General features: G+C 36.7%; 1 protein-coding gene across 1 annotated transcript in view; it reads left to right on the forward strand.

The window, feature by feature from the left end:
- Positions 1–9,909: 9,909 nt before the first annotated feature.
- Positions 9,910–21,285, forward strand: part of LOC138154906 (collagen alpha-1(XXVIII) chain-like) — a 59,098-nt gene continuing 47,722 nt past the window's right edge. Inside the window, 5 exon segments of the mRNA XM_069079899.1 lie at positions 9,910–10,060; positions 11,485–12,053; positions 12,890–12,910; positions 16,467–16,530; positions 17,616–17,624. Coding sequence (XP_068936000.1) covers positions 9,910–10,060; positions 11,485–12,053; positions 12,890–12,910; positions 16,467–16,530; positions 17,616–17,624 — 814 coding nt within the window.

The raw sequence follows: 21,285 nt of genomic DNA on the forward strand, positions 1-21,285 counted from the left end.
AGGTCCTCGTTACAAATCCAGTACCCTATGGGCAATTCTAGGTCTGATCATTTTCCCCTATAATACAAGGGGAATCCAAATTATAGGCAGCAACTCCTACTTCTCTCACCAATCTCATGCAATAGAGAAGAGGAATGATTAATGATTTGGATTGTAGACACGTGTGCCCTTTCTAGTCTATGCTCTTTGTCTTCATAATATTTATTTAATTATATTTGATTATTTATTTGTCTGATTTGGAATCAGGAAGACCTAGGCTCAGATACCACCCAAGACATATTTACTACTTGGTTTGCCTTGGACAGTAAGTTATTAAATTCCCCAGAGCCTCATCTTCATCGTGAATAAAATGAGGACAATAACAACACAGGCTTCACTGGATAGTTGTGAGGAATAAATAAGGCAACTCACAAACTACTAATTGTTTTGTAAATGGAGGCTATAGTTATTGTTTTCCACAATGTTTTGTATAAATTCCAGTGACCTGAGTCATTGTGTTTCATGTTTTTTGAGACAAGTAGATGATACAATGGTTAGAGCACTGGAATCAGAATCGGAAAGATCTGAGTTCCAATGTAGCCTCAGAAATTTACTAGCTATATGACCCCGGGCAAGTCACTTAACCTCTGTCTGCCTCAAAAAATATACTAATGTGTAAAATGTGCATGATAATAATGGCACCTGTTTTCTGTGGTTGTAGTAAGGATAAAATGAGATGACATTTGAAAAGCCCTTTGTAAACTTTGGACCACTATATAAATGCATGCTGTTTTTATTACTACCCAGATAACTTTTACCTAAACTCTGGAATGTGTTCCATGTAAGCAGAAGCGTTAAAGGGCTTGGTTGTAGATGCAGTGAGATAGAAGGGTATTTAAGGCTGAGAGAGCTTCCTAGAAAGCCATTTGCAAGTTCCTAAAAAGCAGTCCTTATTAATTAGTGTTTCAATGGACTAGTGTCTTCAACATGTTGTCTCCTTAAGAAAGATGATGGTCATTCACTCAACAAAAAGAAGAAAGTGTGGGATGCCCCATATTGTAGAAACAGTTCTCTATTTCCACGGATCAGTGGCAATAATTGAGTAAAATCCCAGAAATAGAGCCTTTCAGAGGTATTGGGGAGCATCATGGCAGCAAAGGTGAGAAAGGTGAGTCCCTGGGAATGGCTGGGCTGGGGACCTGGATTTTCCCCTTTTAAGTTATATTCAATTCAATTCAAAAAACTTTATTAAGCACCTATTGCCTGAAAGGAACCATGTTAGATGCTAAGTATACAAAGACAAAAATGAAGCAGCTCCCTGCCCTCAAGGAGCTTGTTTTCTATGATTCTCCTAGTTAAGAAAGATGACTAAAGAAGCACACTGACTTGAAGAAACTCAAGAATCTTTGAGGAATGGGCTTCTTAATAATAGGTGCTAATACGTGTATAACCTATATCAGATTGCTTGCCCTCTTGGGAGAGGGGAGGGGAAAGAGGGAGAGAAATTTGGAATTCAAAGTCATATTAAAAATGAATGTTGAAAACTATCTTTATGTGTAATTAGAAAAGTAAAATACCAGTTACATTTTTAAAATATAATGGATGCTAATAACTAGCATTTATATATATAGTACTTCAGGGTTTGCAAAGCACTTTACATATGTAAAATTTGGTGAATGCCTAGATCACTTAAGATGGAGGCACCCACAAATGGGAATTTATCCTACTCCCATTATTCATATACTATCTCATACAACAACCCTGTGAAGTAGGTGCTATTATCCCTTTAAGTGCCTATGCTGTGATGTAACCTTTTGGAGAGCGAGTTCTTACCCTTTATGTGGTTGTTTTATGCAAATCAGGAACATTCTTGAAGTTTGTTCAGTGTGGAAAATTTGGAGGTACATACAATATTAAAGCTCTTTATTATGAGATACTTTTCTCTCCCAAAGAAATCTCAAGAGGGTTGTTTGATTTTGACCAACACAACATGAGTAGTATCCAAGAATGTTTGCTTCTTGAGGGTATAAATTGTTTCACTTTTTGTCTCTGTGTCCCCAGCACCTAGAATGGTTCCCCAGCACATACTAAGAGTTTAATAAATGCTTGTAGAATTGGAAGAATTGGCTTGCTCGTTTTGAGAAGTTGAAGATAGATCTCAAAAGATAAATTTGTAAACGAATTCTGGATACCTTCCAGATAGTAATTCATCAGTTGTGTTTTAAAATCTTCCAAGACTCAATGATTAAAAAAAAACTAATGGACTATGGGGCTGCCCTGGTGAGGCAAGATCAGAGACTGTGTTGTCATTCAGTTGCATCTGACTCTACATGATACTATTTAGGAGTTTTCTTGGCAAAGATCCTGGAGAGGTTTGCCATTTCCTTCTCCAGCTCATTGTACAGATGAGGAACTGAGGCAAACAGTTAAGTGAGTTTCCCAGGGTCACACAGCTAATAAGTGTCTGAGGTCAGATTTGAACTCATGGAGATGAGTCTTCCTGATTCCAAACCTAGTGCTCTATCCACCGCAAAACCTGCCAGTCATATAAAGTCATCAATTTTTTAAAAAAATTTAAAACATTCAAGACAATTTCAGTATTTGTTCATTTCTAAGTTGGGCCATTCTTATGAATCACAAATATAAGATTATGAAATACAAAAATAATATTTCATCTGTAATATATAGTATAAAATGACCTCTATTTGCATTGTATTCCCCTTTTATAGTGTAAGCAGAGGATTTCACTTTCATATTTGCATATCTGGCACCTAACACAATGCGGGGAAATTATATAAATGTTTGTTTATTGATCTATCTTCCACTTTCTACTTCATCCAAGAATGCTTATTTCTAAGAGTGAATTTGGGAGGGAATTTCAGAATTGTTTGTAGAAGACTTGAAGTGACCATTTAGAAGGTAGCAGGAACAGGAAGGTTCACCTAAGCAGGAAAGAGAAGGATTAATAGCTGATTTGAGGAGAGTGAACTCTGGTGGCTCTTCTTTTACCATTAGAGTCCTATACAGAACTGTTGTCATCTATTCAATATCTACCTGCCACCATGAGTGATCACTGGGCTATAAGTGTTTCTTCTTCTTGAAGGTATCAGGTCAGAAGTATAGAACTCCATTATTGCTGAAAAAAATCTGTTACGTCATTTCAGTAACTTATGCCCCCGATCTCTCTCTCTCTCTCTCTCTCTCTCTCTCTCTCTCTCTCTCTCTGTCTCTGTCTCTCTCTCTCTCTCTCTCTCACACACACACACATACACACACACACAGCAGTTAATGGATATCCTCAGCGGTAAGTATAAATATGATCCTAATTCCTTTTCAGATCCTCAAACTTATTTGCCTCATTGCTTTCTTCAGGTAATGATTCCACAGGTTGGCTATTTGAGATATTTCCCTTCAGTTTTTCTTCCCTCTACTCAACTGTCCTTTTCTCTCATGGGATCATTGCCTAATAAAAGAAGATAAATATTGCCCACTTATATTGTGAATAGCCAACATATCCACCGTTTTCAATCTTGGGTTGCTCCCATCCTTTTCTGTCTGCATCAGTTCCATAGTCTGAAGACAGCTTTGTTTTGTTTTAAGCAATCCGGGTAAAGTAACTTGCTCAAGGTTACCACGGCCAGTAATTTCTGGGTGTGGTGCTAAGTATCTGAGCCCGGATTTGATCCCCAGGTCAATCCTGACACTGGAGCTGGTGCTCTTACTCTCTGTGCTACCTGGCCGCCCTTGAAGACAGCTTTGGTGATGAGAGTATCCATCCTCTAGGATGGGAGCTCTAGCTCCATGATACATTGTTAGGAACCTTTGTTCATTGTGCTCGCTCCAGACACAAAGGCAGCACAGAAGCATGACAAGGCAATGGATAACAAGCCTAGATTGAGAAAAAGTTAAGAATCTTAAACAACCTAGATGGGCAATAAGGTAAATTCACCTATAATCATGGCATCTGGTAATGAGGGAATTGAGGGGATTAGGACAGCAAGTGGTTAATTGTAGGAACTGAGCAAACCACACTGACTCCATCTTAATTGACTCAATTCTGACTGGAGCTAGCTCAGTTCCATTTCTAGTCAATTATGGGTCTAGTCCAAATTCTTGTCTTGTGAGAAATCTTAATTCAATTGTGGGAATTGGAAGAAAACCTTATTCTACTGTTTGAACCTAGCCCTGCATGGCTGGGAAGCTGGACCCCCTCTACCTGCTTCTTAGAGATCTTTAATCAAGGACCCCCCTGACCAGAAACCCAGTCAGATGCAAAGACTGATGTAAGGAGTTTTCTCACAATTATACATCCCAAACATTCTTTAGGTTATATCTGAAAACTGGCCCCATACAAATCAATCAATTATTGTTTCCATGTTCCTTTGAATGTTTATAGACACTTTGAGGAGTGGGAAACCTCCTTTTTTGATTTGAGGGAATTATACCTGTTCACTCACCCCCTCCTAACTTGGAAAGTCTTTAATCTTTCCTCCAATTAGAAATCAAATTATGTAATGTTGTATTGTTTCGTTTAAATTAATTGGCCTTATTTGATTAATCATTTTTTAATATATAAACGTCTCTCTCCCCTGTATTCGGGGCTCAGTCCTAAACTGAGAAGGTCCAGTTTGTTGGGCAATTGGCATGCATTTCTTAATAAATCAATATGCTCAGATTGAACCTTTATTTTCTTCAGTCATTTCATCTTTCACCCACCACAGTGTGTAGACAGTACTCAAAAACCAAGTATCAGAAACAAATAAATGATGGTAGAGCAAATTTTGGAAGCTGCATAATCAAATCAATAAGCTGATGTGGGAGGGAGCGGGAGGGGGGGGGAGGGGGGAGGAAACCTGGATTTAGAGTTAGTATACTTAGGTTTGAATCTTGGTTTTGTTATTTACTACCTGTGTAACTTTGGGTGAGAGACAGCATGGCATAACAATAGCATGCTTCTTGGAATCAGGAAGACTTGAATTCAGATTGCATTTCTGAAACTTACTAACTTTGTGCAAAACACATCTCTGAGCTTCAGGAAACCTTTTAAGACTTATCTGTTAAGTTATAGATAACTTTTCATCCGTTAATAGAGTGAGCTGCAGATCTCTGAGGCATTGATGAAAAGTCTCTGGGCCTCAGTTTCCTCATCTGTAAAATGAAGGATCAGAACTTTTATGATTTCTAAGACTAATTTTCTAATTAGTCTTAATTCTAAAACCAATACTTGGCTTCTTATCCCCCAATTCTAAATTTTTCAATTCTAAAACCTATGATCCTAAGGTGATGGCTATCTTCAGTACTCAAGGGGACAAGACTTTCCTGTCAAGACAGGCTGTGTCTCCATATGCAATGAAACATGGAAAATTAAAGTAATTATATGAACAATTGAAGTAAAAGCAAAAAAAAACCCCCTAGAACTTTTTCTTAATTGTGTGCTTACTAGATCTCAAACTATACTACAAAGCATCAAAAATCAAAACAATTTGGTACTGCTAAGAAACAGAGGGGTTGGAGCAGCTAGGTGGTGCAATGAATAAAGCACTGGCCCTGGAGTCCAGAGGACCTGAGTTCCAATGCAGCCTCAGACACTCGACACACTTACTAACTGTGTGACCTTGGGCAAGTGGCTTAACCCCAATTGCCTTGCCCTCCCTCCTCCAAAAAAGAAAAAGAAATAGAGAAGTTGAACAGATTAAATCTACAATATACAGAAGCAAATGAGCACAGTAATCTATTGTTTAAACTCAAAGATTCCAGCTAATAGAATAGGAACTCACAATTTGACAAAAATTGTCAGGAAAACTGGAGAGCAGAATGGCAGAATTGTGTATAGACCAACATTCCACATGAGTATTTGATTTAGAGGGACATCATAAACAAATTAAAAGAGCAAAAAAGAAATTAATTACCTGATGGTAATGGATAGAGGAAGAGTTCATAATCAAATAAGATATAGAGAGGATCACAGAAGGCACAATGGATAATTTTGATTACATAAAATTAAATACTTTTTGCACAAATAAAACATTCAGCTAAAATTAGAAAATAAGCAGGTAAATGACAAAATCTTTTAGGAAGTTTCTCTAATAAAAGTTTCATTTCTAGAATATATAGGGAACTGGTTCAAATTTATAAGAATAAAAACCTTCCCCTTTGATATATGGTCAAAGGATATGAACAGGTGATCTTCATTTAGTTATCAATTGCCATATGAAAAAAAATAGTTTAAATCACTAGTAGAGAAATTCAAATTAAAACAACTCTGAGGTTCCTCTTCACACCTATCAGACTGACAAACTTTATAAAAAAAAAAAAAGGAAAGTGACAAATGCTGGAGGGGCTATGGGAAAACATATACATTAATGCACTGTTGTTGGAACTATCCACAACTCCAGGCATTTTGGAAATCAATCTGGAACCATGCTCAAAAAGCTATTAAGCTGAACTTAACCTTAGACCCAGCAATGCTATAACTAGTTCTATATCACAAAAAGATCAAAAATAGAGGAAAGGGGCCCATATGCACAAAAATATTTATAGTAGCTCTTTTTGTAGTGGCAAATAGTTGGAAACTGAGAGGGAATCTATCAAATGGGAAATTATTGAACAATTTATGTTATTTGAATGTGATAGAATATTATTGTGCTGTAAGAAAGGGTAATAAAGGAGATGCTGGAAAGAATTATATGTACTGATGAAGAATAAAGTGAGGAAAATGGGAGAATGATTTATACAATAACAACAATAATGTAAAGACAAATAACTTTGAAAGACTTAAGAACTCTGATCAATGCAATGACCAATTATGAATCCAAAGGACCTGTAGTGATATATGCCACTACCTCCTGACTGGTGATAGACTCAATTTGTTTTGTTTTGCTTGACTATGTGTGTTTGTAATAAATTGTATTCTTTTTTTCTCAGTGAGAGTGAGGGGGAAGGATGATGGAAGAGAGAAAAGACAGATTCTTATTGATTAAGAAAATTTAATTAAAATAAAAACAAATTTGAAAAGTCTCAAATCAATTATCTGGCTACTTCTGGAAGGGGGAGGGGGACTCTATTTTTGAGCTGTCCAGATAAACATTTAAATTCTCAGTCCATTTAGCATAATAAATATTACTCCAGTGGTGGAGATCAGTTTATCATTTGAGTCACAAAGTAAGTTTTCATTAGATTCTTTTATGTGCTCAGTTATCAGTACTAATAGAAAGGAACAACAGGATAATTATTAGCATCAGTAGATAAGGCGCTACTCTCTTCTATTAGTCTGAAGAGACCAATTTTCAGGGACAGCTAGGTGGCTCAGCGAATAGAGCACCGACCCTGGAGTCAGGAGGACCTGAGTTCAAATCCAGCCTCAGACACTTAACACTTACTAGGTGTGTGACCTTAGGCAAGTCACTTAACCCCAACTGCCCTGTGTTACCCCCTCCAAAAAAAAAAAAGAAACCAATTCTCAGAATATGCTGGACAGAGGATAGAGATGTTGGAATGGAATGAAACTAAGAAGCTCCAAGTCCAGGGCAGTGATTATGGAGCCACCTGGCAGGTGATGAAAGTAAACCAAGGACTCGGTTGAGTTTCAGGGGAATGAGAAGCCAACTATGACAATTCTGCAAATATTGGTAACAAAAGAGATCTCTCAAAATATTTTATAAAAGGTACAGAGGCAATCCTGGATTGACTTGTTCCTTTCTCTTCAAAGCCAGGTTACCCCTCTTATCAAAGTAAATCAGAGAATTGAGGTAATTATTTAGGTAACTCAGGAAAAATAAATGTGCTTGTATTGGAATTATCTAGGAATATATAAGAAAGTGACCATAGCAGGCAGCTAGGTGGTACAATGAATAGAGCACCAGCCCTGGAATCAGGAAGACCTGAGTTCAAATCCAGTCTCAGACACTTAACACAAAAAACTAGCCATGTGACCTTGGGCAAGTCACTTAACCCCAATTGCCCTACCCTCCCCCCCAAAAAAGCAAAAAGTGACCATAGTTCCTTGATAGCAAGAATTGTACAGTTTGTATTTTTGTATCTTTACCACTTGTCAAATTGCTTTGTACATTAAGTATTTAACAAATATTTATTGACTAAATTAGCTGAATTATCTGAACAACTCTATGCTTGACCTTGCTTTGCTAAAGGAAGGCTGGCCTCTGATTTTAGACCATTCTTTTTTTTTTTTTGCAATTAAGCTTTATTTAAACCTTAAAAATTTGCAGTGGGACATTATTACAAGATCTAATGGCAACCGCATACATCCAGTACAGAGCAAATAACCAAACAAAATGTTACGTAAAATATGACTTACAATCATCTTTGAAAAAAAATAGCTCTAACTGTTCATAGAAAAACAAAAGCTAATCAAATTTAGCATATTTTCTAAACCATGTTGTTTAAAATCATGTCTATCATATTATGCTGGACTTTAGTGTGATATTGTGACACATATTATTTCATTGAGAGAAATTATGATGTCTCCCTCATCTTAATAATCCATTATTGAATTAGGACTAGGATTTTTTCAGGAACTTACAGGTTTTTCAGTTTCTGAAGGACACTGCTGATTCAGATTCCACCCAACCTTACAAGGAATTGAATCTAAAAGGGGAAGTCCATTGTGTTCTGCACAGGTTCTGGTGGGGATGAATCCTTTGATTAGATTAACCAAGACTGGGTAGAAAATAACATGATCAAAGTTACATCCCCTAGCCCATCATTAGAATAGGTCCACCTCTCATTGCAATATTCATTCTCTCTCATTAATTGTCAGGGGTGGGGAATCTGCAGCCTTGAGATCACATGTGACGTTCTAGATCATTGGGTGCAGCCTTTTGACTTATTATAGAACAAATCCTTTTATTTAGGGAATTTGTTCTGTGAAGTTTGGATTCAGTCAAAGGGACACACCTGAGGACCTGAGGTTAACCAATTAGAATTGATTATCACCCTTAGGAACACCCACTTTTCTATATAAACTGTGAGCCTATCACCATGACTAGGCTTCAGCATTTGAGGGTATCACTGACCCTTTTATTAATAAAATGCTTAATTACCCAGAAATTATGTCTCTTGAACTTTTTAAATTTCACACATCAAGTACACATGCATTGTTGAGACATGGATCTAAGGAATTGGGCATCTTGACTATCTTTTTCCCTACAAATGGCAGCATCAGTTAGGTCACTCTCTTGCTAAATGTCTCCAGAAAGACAGTGTAAATGCAGTCTGAAGTTATTTCTAAAGTGCTTGAAGAAGATCCAGATGCAACCAGAGCCAGAATTATAGTGGGATGGCTGGGAATTTGCCCAAGAGTACAAAAATTTAGAGGGTGCTTAGGGGACTTGCTTTCCTCTTGCAGCATAGTTTACTACCCATTTAGCAAAAATGAGTCCAAATAGGAAGCAACCAGACAGATAGCATACTCCCCAAGTGAATGCTTCCCCAAACTGCCTTGCTTCCCCACATGGTAACTTCCTCAGCCAATGACATTTTGTATAAGACAGATAGAGTAAAACAGCAAAACAGAACCTTGTTACAATTTCGTGCAGATTCCTTTCACACAAGGAATTACCCGGTCCTTTTGGCTCTTCATCAAGTATTGAGAACTTATCATCTTGATTTATGCTAAGTGTTATAACTAAAGGTCCTTGGAAGTGATCCGAGACAGATAGCCGTTATACCAGATTTCCTCCAAAGGACCCAGAACAAGGTAAAGAGGTTCCAGCAGATCACCCATTTTAAGCATTTAAGCATGAGCAACAAAGTGTTAATTTTGTGAGAGGTTAAAAAAAAATCATTTGTCTCCTAGCACTAAGAGCTAAAAGCAGACAGGTTGTGTTTCATGAACCTCGTAGCCCTGTGATGTGTACTGTAAATACAGAGGACTTTATAATTACTGTCTTTGGGAATCTTTAGGACTGAGCGATGCTCATGAAGTCCTGGTGCCTTCTCTTGCTGTTGGAATGCCAGGTGGCTCTGGCCCAGAGTGTCTGTGGCGGAAAAAGAAATGGAACGAGGAGACCAAAGGCTAAACAAGTTTTATCAAATAATGTTGAAAAAATGTTCAGTAGTAAAGGTAAGTGGGCTTCCCTTCATATGTTCTTGTTCTAAACTTTGGAGCAAATTACTTAAGAAGTTACATGTGCTTGCTTCTTTCAGCTTCACTAAAACATTTGAACAAAAGTTTCAAGGGCTTGCTTGTTAGAATTCAGTTTTATTTATGAGAATTACTGTATGTCCATGCTATTTCATTCACGAACCTTCAGTCTCTATGAAAGATAATCCGATTTCTCTATTCCACATACCTTTCTCAATATTTCCTTATGGATTTCAACAGGCAATTGTGTGTGTAGACGTTTGGTCCAGAATTGTGTCAAAATTAGAATGAGGGTAGAAGAGGGGTGGGGGAAGGACAGATGTGGGGGAAACATTGTTACAACCAGAGTCATAACTGGGGGAGGGTGACTGGGGTATGATCTTTCAGGTGCCAAAATGTCAAGGGTACTGTCAGAACTTGAAGTTCCTCAGCAGCATAGAAGGAAATTAGTTTAGCAGCTAATTAATAATAATAGTTGGTTAAAATGAGTGCATTGGAGTAATTTTAAGGGATTGCTTTAATGAGCAACCATCTCTTGCCCCATGTGGTAGCCTCCACACTCTTAACATTTGAAGATATGTTTTCAGGGGCAGCTAGGTGGTGTAGTAGATAAAGTGCTGGACCTGACATCAGGAAGACTAATCTTCCTAAGTTCACATCTGGCCTCAGATGCTTACTAGTTGTGTGATCCTGGGCAAGTCATTTGTCCCTGTTTTCCTCAGTTTCTCATCTGTAAAATGAGCTGGTAGAGGTAGCAAACCTCTACTATCTTTGCCAAGGAAACACCAAATGGGATCTCAAAGAGTCAGACACTGATTTTCATTGGTACAAAAATATTAGTTTACTCTAATGAAAACATCAATTATAGTTACAAAAATATTTGTCACAGTTTCAATTACAACTGAAAAATCAGTCCATGGTAGGCTGGGCTTCTCCCCTGTATCCCAGAGGTAGAAAGATTTTCTTCGTCCTAACCCACAATGGAAAGGTGTATTTGTGATCAGACATACGAAACGTTGGTGTTCTGCAGTCATTTCAGTCATATTCAACTCTTTGTGAACCCATTTGGAGTCTTCTTAGCAAAGATACTGTAGTGGTTTGCCATTTCCTCCTCCAACTCATTTTACAGATGAGGAAACTGAGGCAAACAGGATTAAGTGATTTACCCAGGGTCACATAGCTAGGAAGTGTCTGAGGCCAAATTTCAATTTAGGAAAGTAAGTCTTCTTATTTCAGGACCAGAACTGGATCCTCTGTACTACCTAGCTTCCCCATATTAAACATAGTATCTCACATTTGATCTTTTTATAAGATCTGAAGTAACCCTTTGGAATCCACTTTTGAACTTAAAAAAATAAACAATGCATTTATCTGAACAATTATGTTTAATAATTATTCCACAGATAAAGACTGTATCCTAGAAATGACCTTTTTGCTTGATAGTTCTGAAGAAGTGGGCAATTATTATCATGAGCAACAAAAGAAATTTGTGTTGGAGACAGTGAATAAGATGAAAGGTCTACAACTCACTTCTGGGCATACTCTCCAATGGAAAATGTCCTTATTGCAGTACAGCAGTACTGTCCTCATGAAGCAGACCTTCCACAGCTGGGAGGGTCCTGAAGACTTTCAGAGCCATGTTGCATCCATTACACTCACTGGTCCTGGAGCATATATGACTTATGCCATAACTAACTTAACATGGCTGTATAAGACAGAAAGCATTCCTGGCAGTGCCAAGGTTGCAGTGCTCTTTATAGATGGAGCGAAACATGCAAGAAACACAGACATTTCTGCAGCTTCTAGAAAGGCTAAAAACCAAGGCATCATCTTCATCGTTGTGGGGTTGTCCAGTGCAGCTGAAGAGATAGCCAATACTGCCATACTGTATCGCCTTACCAGGGTCCCTGCCTCCCAAGTTGTCTTTAGTCTACAGGAGAAAGAAGTTGTGGAAAAGGTTCTTAAAAAAACAGTATGTACCAACCTTATTCTTTTTTCAAATCTAGGTGCCCAATTTATTTACCAATTAAAATAACAAAAAATAGAAAACCCTCTAACACAGGGGTTTTTAACATGAGGTCCACCAACATATATATATACATATTTTATATATAGAGAGAGACAGAAAGACAGAGACAGAGAGAGACAGAGAGCCATATTTCAATAATTTCAACTGATTCCCTATGTATTGCTATTTTACTTATCCTATTTTGTATTATGCATTTTAAAACCTTATTCTGAGGAGTCTATAGGCTTACCCAAATTGCTGAATGGTCCATGACATAAAGAAAGAATATAAATATCTGTACTAATAAAAGCCACCTTGTGGTTTCTTAGCATAGGTATATAAAAATTTCTAATTAAAGCAGTTTTTTAATGTTTTGTTGATGAAAGCTTTAGATCATTGGTTCCAGATTAGTTTACAACACCACAAGGCATTTGCTTAGTCAGCCTCCTTTCCTTAGGATAACTTTGTCCAGTCTGGAATGCATCTGCATAGATGGGGGGAGCCCTGTCTGCTTATTCCTTTCAAGGTTTCCGTTCACCTCACATCCCGCCCTGCAGACGCCTATATGATAATGCACACTCGTAAGATACAAAGCTGATGAGCTTTTCTTTGTAGCTATAAACTATGTTAATTTTACCCTGTTGCTTGCCAAGTGAGAACAATATCAGTTATTATTTTAGCAGAAGGCAGAGACCACATTTTTAGTTTTATAATCATTTCCTTAACAGGGTGTATTTTTTTCTTTAAGTGGATAATGGCCTATTATTTTAAAACTTTTGTTTCATTTCTTATATTTACAGAAGGAACTGACAGAGGAAAAGGTAAGTGTTACTTATTTATATAAACTTGGTAAATAGTTATTGTTCATTCACATTTCATTGCATGAAAAATTATATATAACATACACATATGTGTATATATGTATATATTATATATATAATGCTTTGCAAACCTTGAAGCCATTATATAAATGTTTAGCTATTACTATTATTGAAAATTTTCTGTATGGTATAGTGGAAAAGGTAATTTATTCATTAAAAGTCAGAACTGAATTATAGTTTGTTTCTGCCTATAAGTTAATCAACACCTTGTGCCAGTCAGTTATATTCTCGACTTCACTTGTCTCACCTGTAAAATGAAGAGCTATTTGACTTCCGGAGTAAAGATTCCATTCTAAGCCTTCTCCATTTATACCTGGAAAATGGAATGGTTGTGAATTCCAGTGCATATTACCAACTTTCAATGGACATTCAAACTCAATGTTCTATAGGCTTCTCACAGTCAACACATCCAAAACAGAACACATTATCTTTCCCCTTAAACTTACTTCCTTTCCGAATTTCCCTATTTCTGTTGAGGACATCCTTCCATGATCTCAGGTTGCAACCTCAGCATTATACTTGACTCATCATTCTCCTACAACCTACTTACCTATCCAGTTGCCAAATTTTTTCACTCTCACCTTTTCAACATGTTGTTTAGTTGTTTTAGTCACATCCAACTTTTTGTGATCACATTTGGGATTTTCTTGGCAGAGATACTGGAGTGATTTGCCATTTCCTTCTCCTGCTCATTTTACAGATGAGAAAACCAAGACAAGCGGGGTTAAGTGACTTGCCTGGGGCGACATGGCTAGTAAATGTCTGAGGCTGGATTTGAACTCAGGTCTTCCTGACTCCAGACCCATCACTTTATCCACTGTGCCACCTAGCTGTCCCTCATTACCTGTAGGCCGAACTATTGTGAAACATTATTTCTCCTATATCCAATTCTTTCTTCATGATTCCTGAAGTGATTTTCTTAAAAATATGGTTCTGAGTGGCCATGTCATTCCCCTACTCAATGACTTGCTCCCTATTGTCTTTAAAATGATAATAATAAACATTTATCTAGTGCCCACTATGTACCAAGTGATTTATAATTCCTCTCTCACCTGATCCTTACAACAACCCTACCTAATAGGTAGGGCTATTATTATTCCCATTTTACAGATTAGGAAACTGAGGCAAACAGAAATGAAGTGACTTACCCATTGTCACGCAGCTGGTAAACTTCTGAGGCTGGATTTAAACTTAGGCCTTCCTTTCTCCTGCCTAAAATCAGAAGACTCCTCTTCCTGAGTTCAAATCTGGCCTCACATATAAGACTGACATTACTATTTTTTTTATTCCATCATAAAAAGTGTCCTTTTCTTTTAGACAGCTTAATTTAATCATACACTTTTAGATAGGATGATTGATGTGGACTTCTTTCTGATACTTGTGATCATCCACAGAAACTTACAAAAATGAATTTTTTTGTTTCCTCCTGGTTCCTTATAGTTTAGCATATTACTTCACTATTTAATAGTTCTTGATCACTCTTAAGCTGTTTTGAAACATTTATTCACCAGGACCTAGATTATGCAAATACAGTCAAGATAATTTAGTTTTAACTAAAATGTATAGATGTCATTCATTTTCTAAATCAATATAGCTGAGAAAACTACGAACTGTTTCAGGAGGTCATAATAGAGTAGATATTCTGTTTTTTGTTTTGACTATGTTCATACCCACCTGTGGTTTCCTTTTCTTGAATCAAGAAATTAGAGTGAGATATTCAAATGGAAGTATAAAGTATGATTTTATGAAATATTTTGTATGTGGAACTAAATTGATACCATGGATTAAACTTTTTTTTAAGTCCTTTCAAAACTAATTAAGTTTTATTATAGAGCTGCTATGTCTTATACAATAAAATCAGTTATTCCTCCCTAAAAAAAATCAGGTCTCAGACATTTACTAACTATGGGAACCTGGCCAAGTCACTTAACCCTATTTGCTTCAGTTTCCTCATCTGTAAAATGAGCTGGAGAAGGAAATGGCAAAATGCTCCAATATTTTTGCCAAGAAAATCCCAAATGGGGTCACAAAGAGTCAGACACAACTGAAAATGACGGAGCAACTTCCTTACTCCAGGAGTGCATTTTATCCCCTGCACCACTTTGCTATACAAATAAGATATAAACTTCTCCTTTGGCATAAAAAATCCACACCCTGGCCCCAACCTGCCTTTCCATATTTATAACATTTCTCCCCTCCTGACTCTGTATAGGCCAAACCGACTGGCCTTTTTTGCTACTCATCACTTAACATACCTCCTCCTGTCTCTGTGTCTTTGCTTTGGCTAGTCCATATCCCTGAAATGCACTCCTTCCTCAACCTTCACCATTTGGAATCTCTTGTTTCCTTCAAGACTTAGCTTAAGTGCTGCCTTCTACATAAAGCCTTTCCTGATCACCCTTCCTTCCTCCTAAAACCCCATTTCTAGGGGAGTGCTGGTAACAACCAGCTCTCCAAAAATACAAGTCACATTTTTAGGTTTAATCTACACTATTAATATCTTCTCCATTACTTTCTTAAGTCTAGACAATCAGCAAAACGATAGGACACCTATGATTTGTAGCATTTGCCAGTTCTCAAGGTATAAGTGATCACACTAAAAATTTAACTATTGGCTCTTCCAAGCCAGTATAAACTGGCTCCAGCATACACCTGGCTCCCTCCCCAAATCACCTTGTATTTATTTTGTATTCCTATCTGTATGTAAATGTCTCCCCTTTGCCATGTAAACTCTTTTTTTTCTTTATACCTGCAGCACCCAGCACAGGGTTTAGCATCCAGCAGGCATTTGAAAGATGTTTATTGACTGGCTATTATAGTTCTTATTGATGACAGTTGTGTAGTCCTCTAACATTCAAACAAGAGATAAGGTGACATAGTGGATAAAGGACTGATCTTGTAGTCAGAAAAACCCTATATTCAAGGTCTACCTCTGACCTAGTGACCCTGGAAAAGTCACTAAATTTTTCAATCCTCTCAGGCAACACTCTTAAAACTACATGCTTGAGGAAATTTCCACACCAGGAGCTCCCTGTCCTGATGAAATTGGAGGACCAGGTCAAAAAGAAATCTTTTTAAAACATTTCCATTACTTTACAAAGCTACAGCCAAACTTATTTATTCTTCTAATTTTGAAAACAATTGCTTTCAATATAATACTCAAGTAAACATGTTGTCTAATTAGCACAGTACCAGAAAATAGTTCTCTTTTGAAGCAGCCAGTTTACAGATTTAATAGCTTTCTGAGTGGGACCTTTCTCAGTTCATTCTTTTGCTAAATGGTGCTGATACAATTTAAATTTATTTTTTCTTTGTAATGCCGGAAATTTTTTAAATGTACTCATTGATTTTGTTTGGTTAATTCCTCTTAACTTTTGGCTAACTTTGTATTAAAGGCTTTTCTCTTGTTTACAGATTCTATGTTACTGTTGTCCTTTTATTTTCTCCTTACCAATTCCATGTAAATGTCCCAATTGACAGTGGGTATTTTTTCCAGTGCCTTCAGACTTCTACATGCTTGTGTGAGAAAGGGGAAAGAGACTTTCCCTGTCCTGCTGTAAGTAATTTTAGCTTTTTTGTGTTCTTGGTTCTGCTTTTGTATTACAAATAAGTCGAATTAAGCCAGTTCCTCTTGGATGGTCATTATTGGTAATTAGTAGGTATTATTACTAGGAAACAGCACTACCCAAAGTGGAGGGAATATAGAACAATTACTAATCCAGTGAGGGTATTTCTTTTCCAAAATTTTGGGGCCCAAATTTGTGCATTATTTGTGTACATTGATAAGAATTGATCAGGTTTTGACTGAACCTCCTTTTTACTTTTATACTGTATAGACAGGACAAAGTTTAGGTAAACTATGCTTTATGCAGTAAACTCCACTAATTTGGCTTTTGTGAGCATTAGAAAAGTCATTCTGCTGAAGTTTACCTCTGAATTGTAAATTATTTCTGAGGGAATAGTTAAAACACTTAGGAGAATAACTTTTCCGGAACCTGCAAGCATTTTAGTGTCATCATTTACATACCAATAAATGTTATACACTATAGGCACTGCAGAAGAATAATAAACCAGACCCAGAATTGATTGGAAGAGAGCAGGGGTGCTCTGTGGTATAATGTTCACCTGCAGGTACAGTTTTCAGGGCTTGCTTTCAAGGTACTTACCTTGGTGAAGCAGTATGGAGTGGAAAGAGTGCTTTCTTCAGGGCCAGGCAGACCTCAGTTCAAAACCCAGATACTAATTAGCTATGTGATGCTAGTCAAGTCACTTAACTTCTCTGTGCCTCAGTTTCCTCATCTGTACAATAAGGTGGATGAATTCAGTGGCTCCTAATGTCACTTCTACCTCTAAATCTATGATCCTATAATCCTTTGGATTATATTAAATAAAGTACACAGCACGTTCACTAATGCCAAGCAACCTCCTGACATAAAAACCCATTGTTTTGACACTGGTATTTCCTTCCACAACATATCATATTCCATTACCTCATTATGCTGTGAGGGTGACCCTAGGCTCCTGAAAGCTAAGCTAGCAAAGCCCAAGTTCTGGTAGGATCCACCAATTTTAGAAAGGCTTTGTGGTATAATCCCAGCAACACACACTACCTTCTTTCCAAAGAGCAGCCTAGGTAACTACAAAGAAGGTGACTGCTGGATGATGAATTCTTGGCCCTGGTTTCATGTGATACTTGTATTCTTCCGTGAATCTGTGGTTTTACTAATGTCAGTACTCTATCCAGTGCTGCAAATCTCAACTGATCCCCGTCCTATATGTAACTTTTATCCATGCCCTCCCAAAAATCCTCCATAGGAGGTCTCCCCAGTGTTCATGAAGGTCTTCTTCTCAATCTCTTAATACTATATAGGTACCCATACAGGTTGCCCATATGTGACCTGCAAACCTCCCTTTACTGTTTTCTCTGATGACATTCTTTGTTGCCTTTCTTTTGGAACAGATCCTTGGTGGTAATATATTATAACTTATTCATTTCCACCATACACTTTTTCATCACCCTTTGGGTGACCTAAAATTATAATTCTTCAAGTACTGTCACATTCCATAACTCCCAGACACACAGTATCATAACAATAATATTGATGTTAAAATGGTGGATCTTTGCTGAAGGGAGACATTTGGTATCATTAATAACTAAGAGCAATTTTCCCAAAGGCAATCCAGCTTGTTCATCCATTCATTTTCAGTTCATTGACTATTCATAGTATCTGTTCAAGTTCAGTATACTGATAGACCAGCACTATGAACCATCCATCTAACTGTAAATCATAGAATGGAAAATAGGTATTCTTCATCCAGTTGGTTTTTTCGTTGTAGATGGTTAGGTCAAATTGCTTTTAGTGATTATATATCTCATTTAGGAGATGATACTCCATGGTTAGTAAATACCACATCTCTCTTCCTGTTTTATGCCTCACTTGAAGTTAATCATCAGAGGGTAATTAAGTGGAGCACTCATTGTTGTTACATTTTTCAAAAACTCACATGATTTTGACATATGCATGAGAGATACCTTTATGGTAAAGTGAGTACTTGCTCTGGAAAACCTAGGTTCAAATCTCAGCTCTGATGATTACTACCTATATGACCTTGGGCAGGTATTTAACCTCCTTGGGCCCCAGTTTTTTCATCTATGAAATTAAGGTGAAGGACTAAATGGTTTCTGGGGTCCCTTCCAATTCTAGTTCAGTAATCCTATGATCCTTTCAAGGTGGTATTTTGTTTTACTGAGTCAAAAATTTTTTTAATAGTCAACAAACAATCAGAACAATTGACTCATATATTCTCTAGACTTCAGTCAATTGTGTGACTGTAAAGTTGTGAACTACTATAAAATATTTATTATGTAAGTCTTCCTATTGCCTTTTCAAGCTTTCATCTCTTCAAGGATATCCTTAAGGCAAGAACACGTGATTCTTGCAAATATTTTGTACAGAGAGGAAAGTAGGAACATGTAGTAAGGTATATTTTCTCACTCACCTTTTTTTTAGGAAACAATAAGATCTGAGATTTTTTTCCTAACTTTTGGTATCCTCTCCCTTTTAAGCATCTTGAAAATCAGTCCCTTAGCAACCTCAAAATTGTATCACAAGCAGACCAAAAATGTAAAAGATTTGTCAAGATTTCTTTAAAAAAACTATTTTTTTTCCATCAACAATAAGAGGAACACTGCATTTGAACTCTAAAATCACAGTTCTTGTTCTGTTTCATGAGGAAATAGAAAGGACACTAAAGAAAATAAATATGAAAATAAGATCTGAACCAGGAAGAAGTCCATGTTGGAGGCAACACAATTTTGAGGTCATTAAAGTATTGATTTTCAATGTAAATGAAAAAAGGGGAGAAAACCAAAAACCTCAAAAAAAATCACAAATATTATTATTGCAAAAAGTACTGATTGAGACAATACCAATTACTACTTTTCCATCTATACAAAATCCCCATAAGAACCATCTATTGATGAGAATCAGCATATTAAGGGCTCTGTTGGTGAAGTGTGAAAAAAGAAACAGGCAGGCTTTTACAAGTGAAATTTTTGTTTCTATTTTATGTATTTAGTACACAGATTTATTACCTCTCCCTCCCATTTACCCACCCCAAGTGAACTATTAAAAATAAAAATAAAACCCTCTTAACAAGTATGTACTGCTCAATAAAACAAATTCCCACATTGACTATGTATGAAAAGGAAGGTCCAATTCTGAATTTTAAGTCTATTTTTTTCTAGCAAGATGTACATAGCATACTTCTTCAATCCTCTGGCCTCATAGTTTAACATTGATCAGAGTTCGAGAGTCCTTTGAAGTTGTCTTTCTTTATAGACCTGTTGTCATATCAATTGCTCTCCTAACTTTGTTCACTTCACTCTGCATCAGTTCATAGAGGTTTTTCAAGTTTCTTCTAAAATTGTCCATTTCATCATTTCTTATGGCACAATAATATTCCATTACATTTATGTAACTTTCCCTGAATAGGTGAACACCCCCTTAGTTTCCAGTTTTTAGTTACTTTAAAGGAGCTGCTATGAATATTTTTGTACATGAGTCGTTTTCCTTTTTCTTTGATCTGTTTAGACTATTGACTAAAAATGTCATCCTTGGGTCAAGGGTATGGACAGGTTAGTGACTTTGAGGGCAGAGTTCCAAATCACCTTCCAGAATAGCTGAACTAAATTACAGCTCCACCAAGTATGCATCAGTATACCTGTTTTCTCTTAGCCTCTCCAACATTTGCCCATATCCTCTTTCAAAATCTTTGTCAATTTGATAAGTGTGAAGTGGAATGTCATCTCATTGTTTTAATTAGCATTTTTTCTAATGATTAGTAACCTGGAGAATTTTTCATATAGGTATTGTTAGCTTGAATTTCTTTCTTTGAGAACTGCCTATTCATGTCCTTTGTCCATTTATCTATTGGGGAATGACTCAGTCTCAAGTTTACATTATGATGTTCCTTATATATCTTGGATATGAGATGTTTATCAGAAAAGCTTGTTACAAAGATTTTTTTCCCAGAAATATATTTCCTTTCCAATCTTAAGTACATTAGTCTTATTTGTTAAAAAAAATTTTCATTTTCTATAATCAAAAGTGTTCATTTTATCTACTATGATCTCCTCTATCCCTTGTTGGTCATTAACTCTTTTCCTATCCATAGATTGAAATAGGATTTCTTCATTGCCCATCTAATTTATCTATATAACTCAGGGCTTTAAGTCTGGTATTTGCATAAGGCTCTCCTCATTGGTAGACTGACTTACTCCATGTTCCAACCCTGCATAAGGAGTAGAGTTGGCAAGAGCTTGAGAGAGGAGAGAGCTTAGTCTTCTGACTTCAGGAGAGGAAACATACAGTTCCAGACTCTATTCAAGTCCTTGAAGGAAAAAAAAAGAAGCTGACATGTAGAGGAGGAGTAAGTAGGTGCCTTGAAAAGGTCCTAATCCTCAACTTGTCATACTAGATAGAGACTTTGGGGAATTTCACCTTAGATGAGATTGTGAACTAACTCACTGTCTCTGTTATTCATTCTATATTGCCTGGTGTATTCTTATCTTTATAATGTCTCTGATTTCTTTTTGTTTGGATAAATGGATTTGGGAAATTACTCCTCATACATGTTACATCTTAGTGACACTGCCCTCCATACTATTCCTCAAATAAGACACTCCATCTTACAGCTTCAAGCATTTTTCAGGGGCTAATTACTTTCTATGACATATATATATGTATATATATATATATATATATATAAACTTCTTTGTACATCATTGTTTGCATGTTGTCTACCTCGTTCAA

The sequence above is a fragment of the Petaurus breviceps genome, unplaced genomic scaffold (assembly GCF_028583685.1).
Source record: "Petaurus breviceps papuanus isolate PSGF00001 unplaced genomic scaffold, PetGlider_PUasm1.0 91133, whole genome shotgun sequence".
NCBI classification, from domain to species: domain Eukaryota; kingdom Metazoa; phylum Chordata; class Mammalia; order Diprotodontia; family Petauridae; genus Petaurus; species Petaurus breviceps.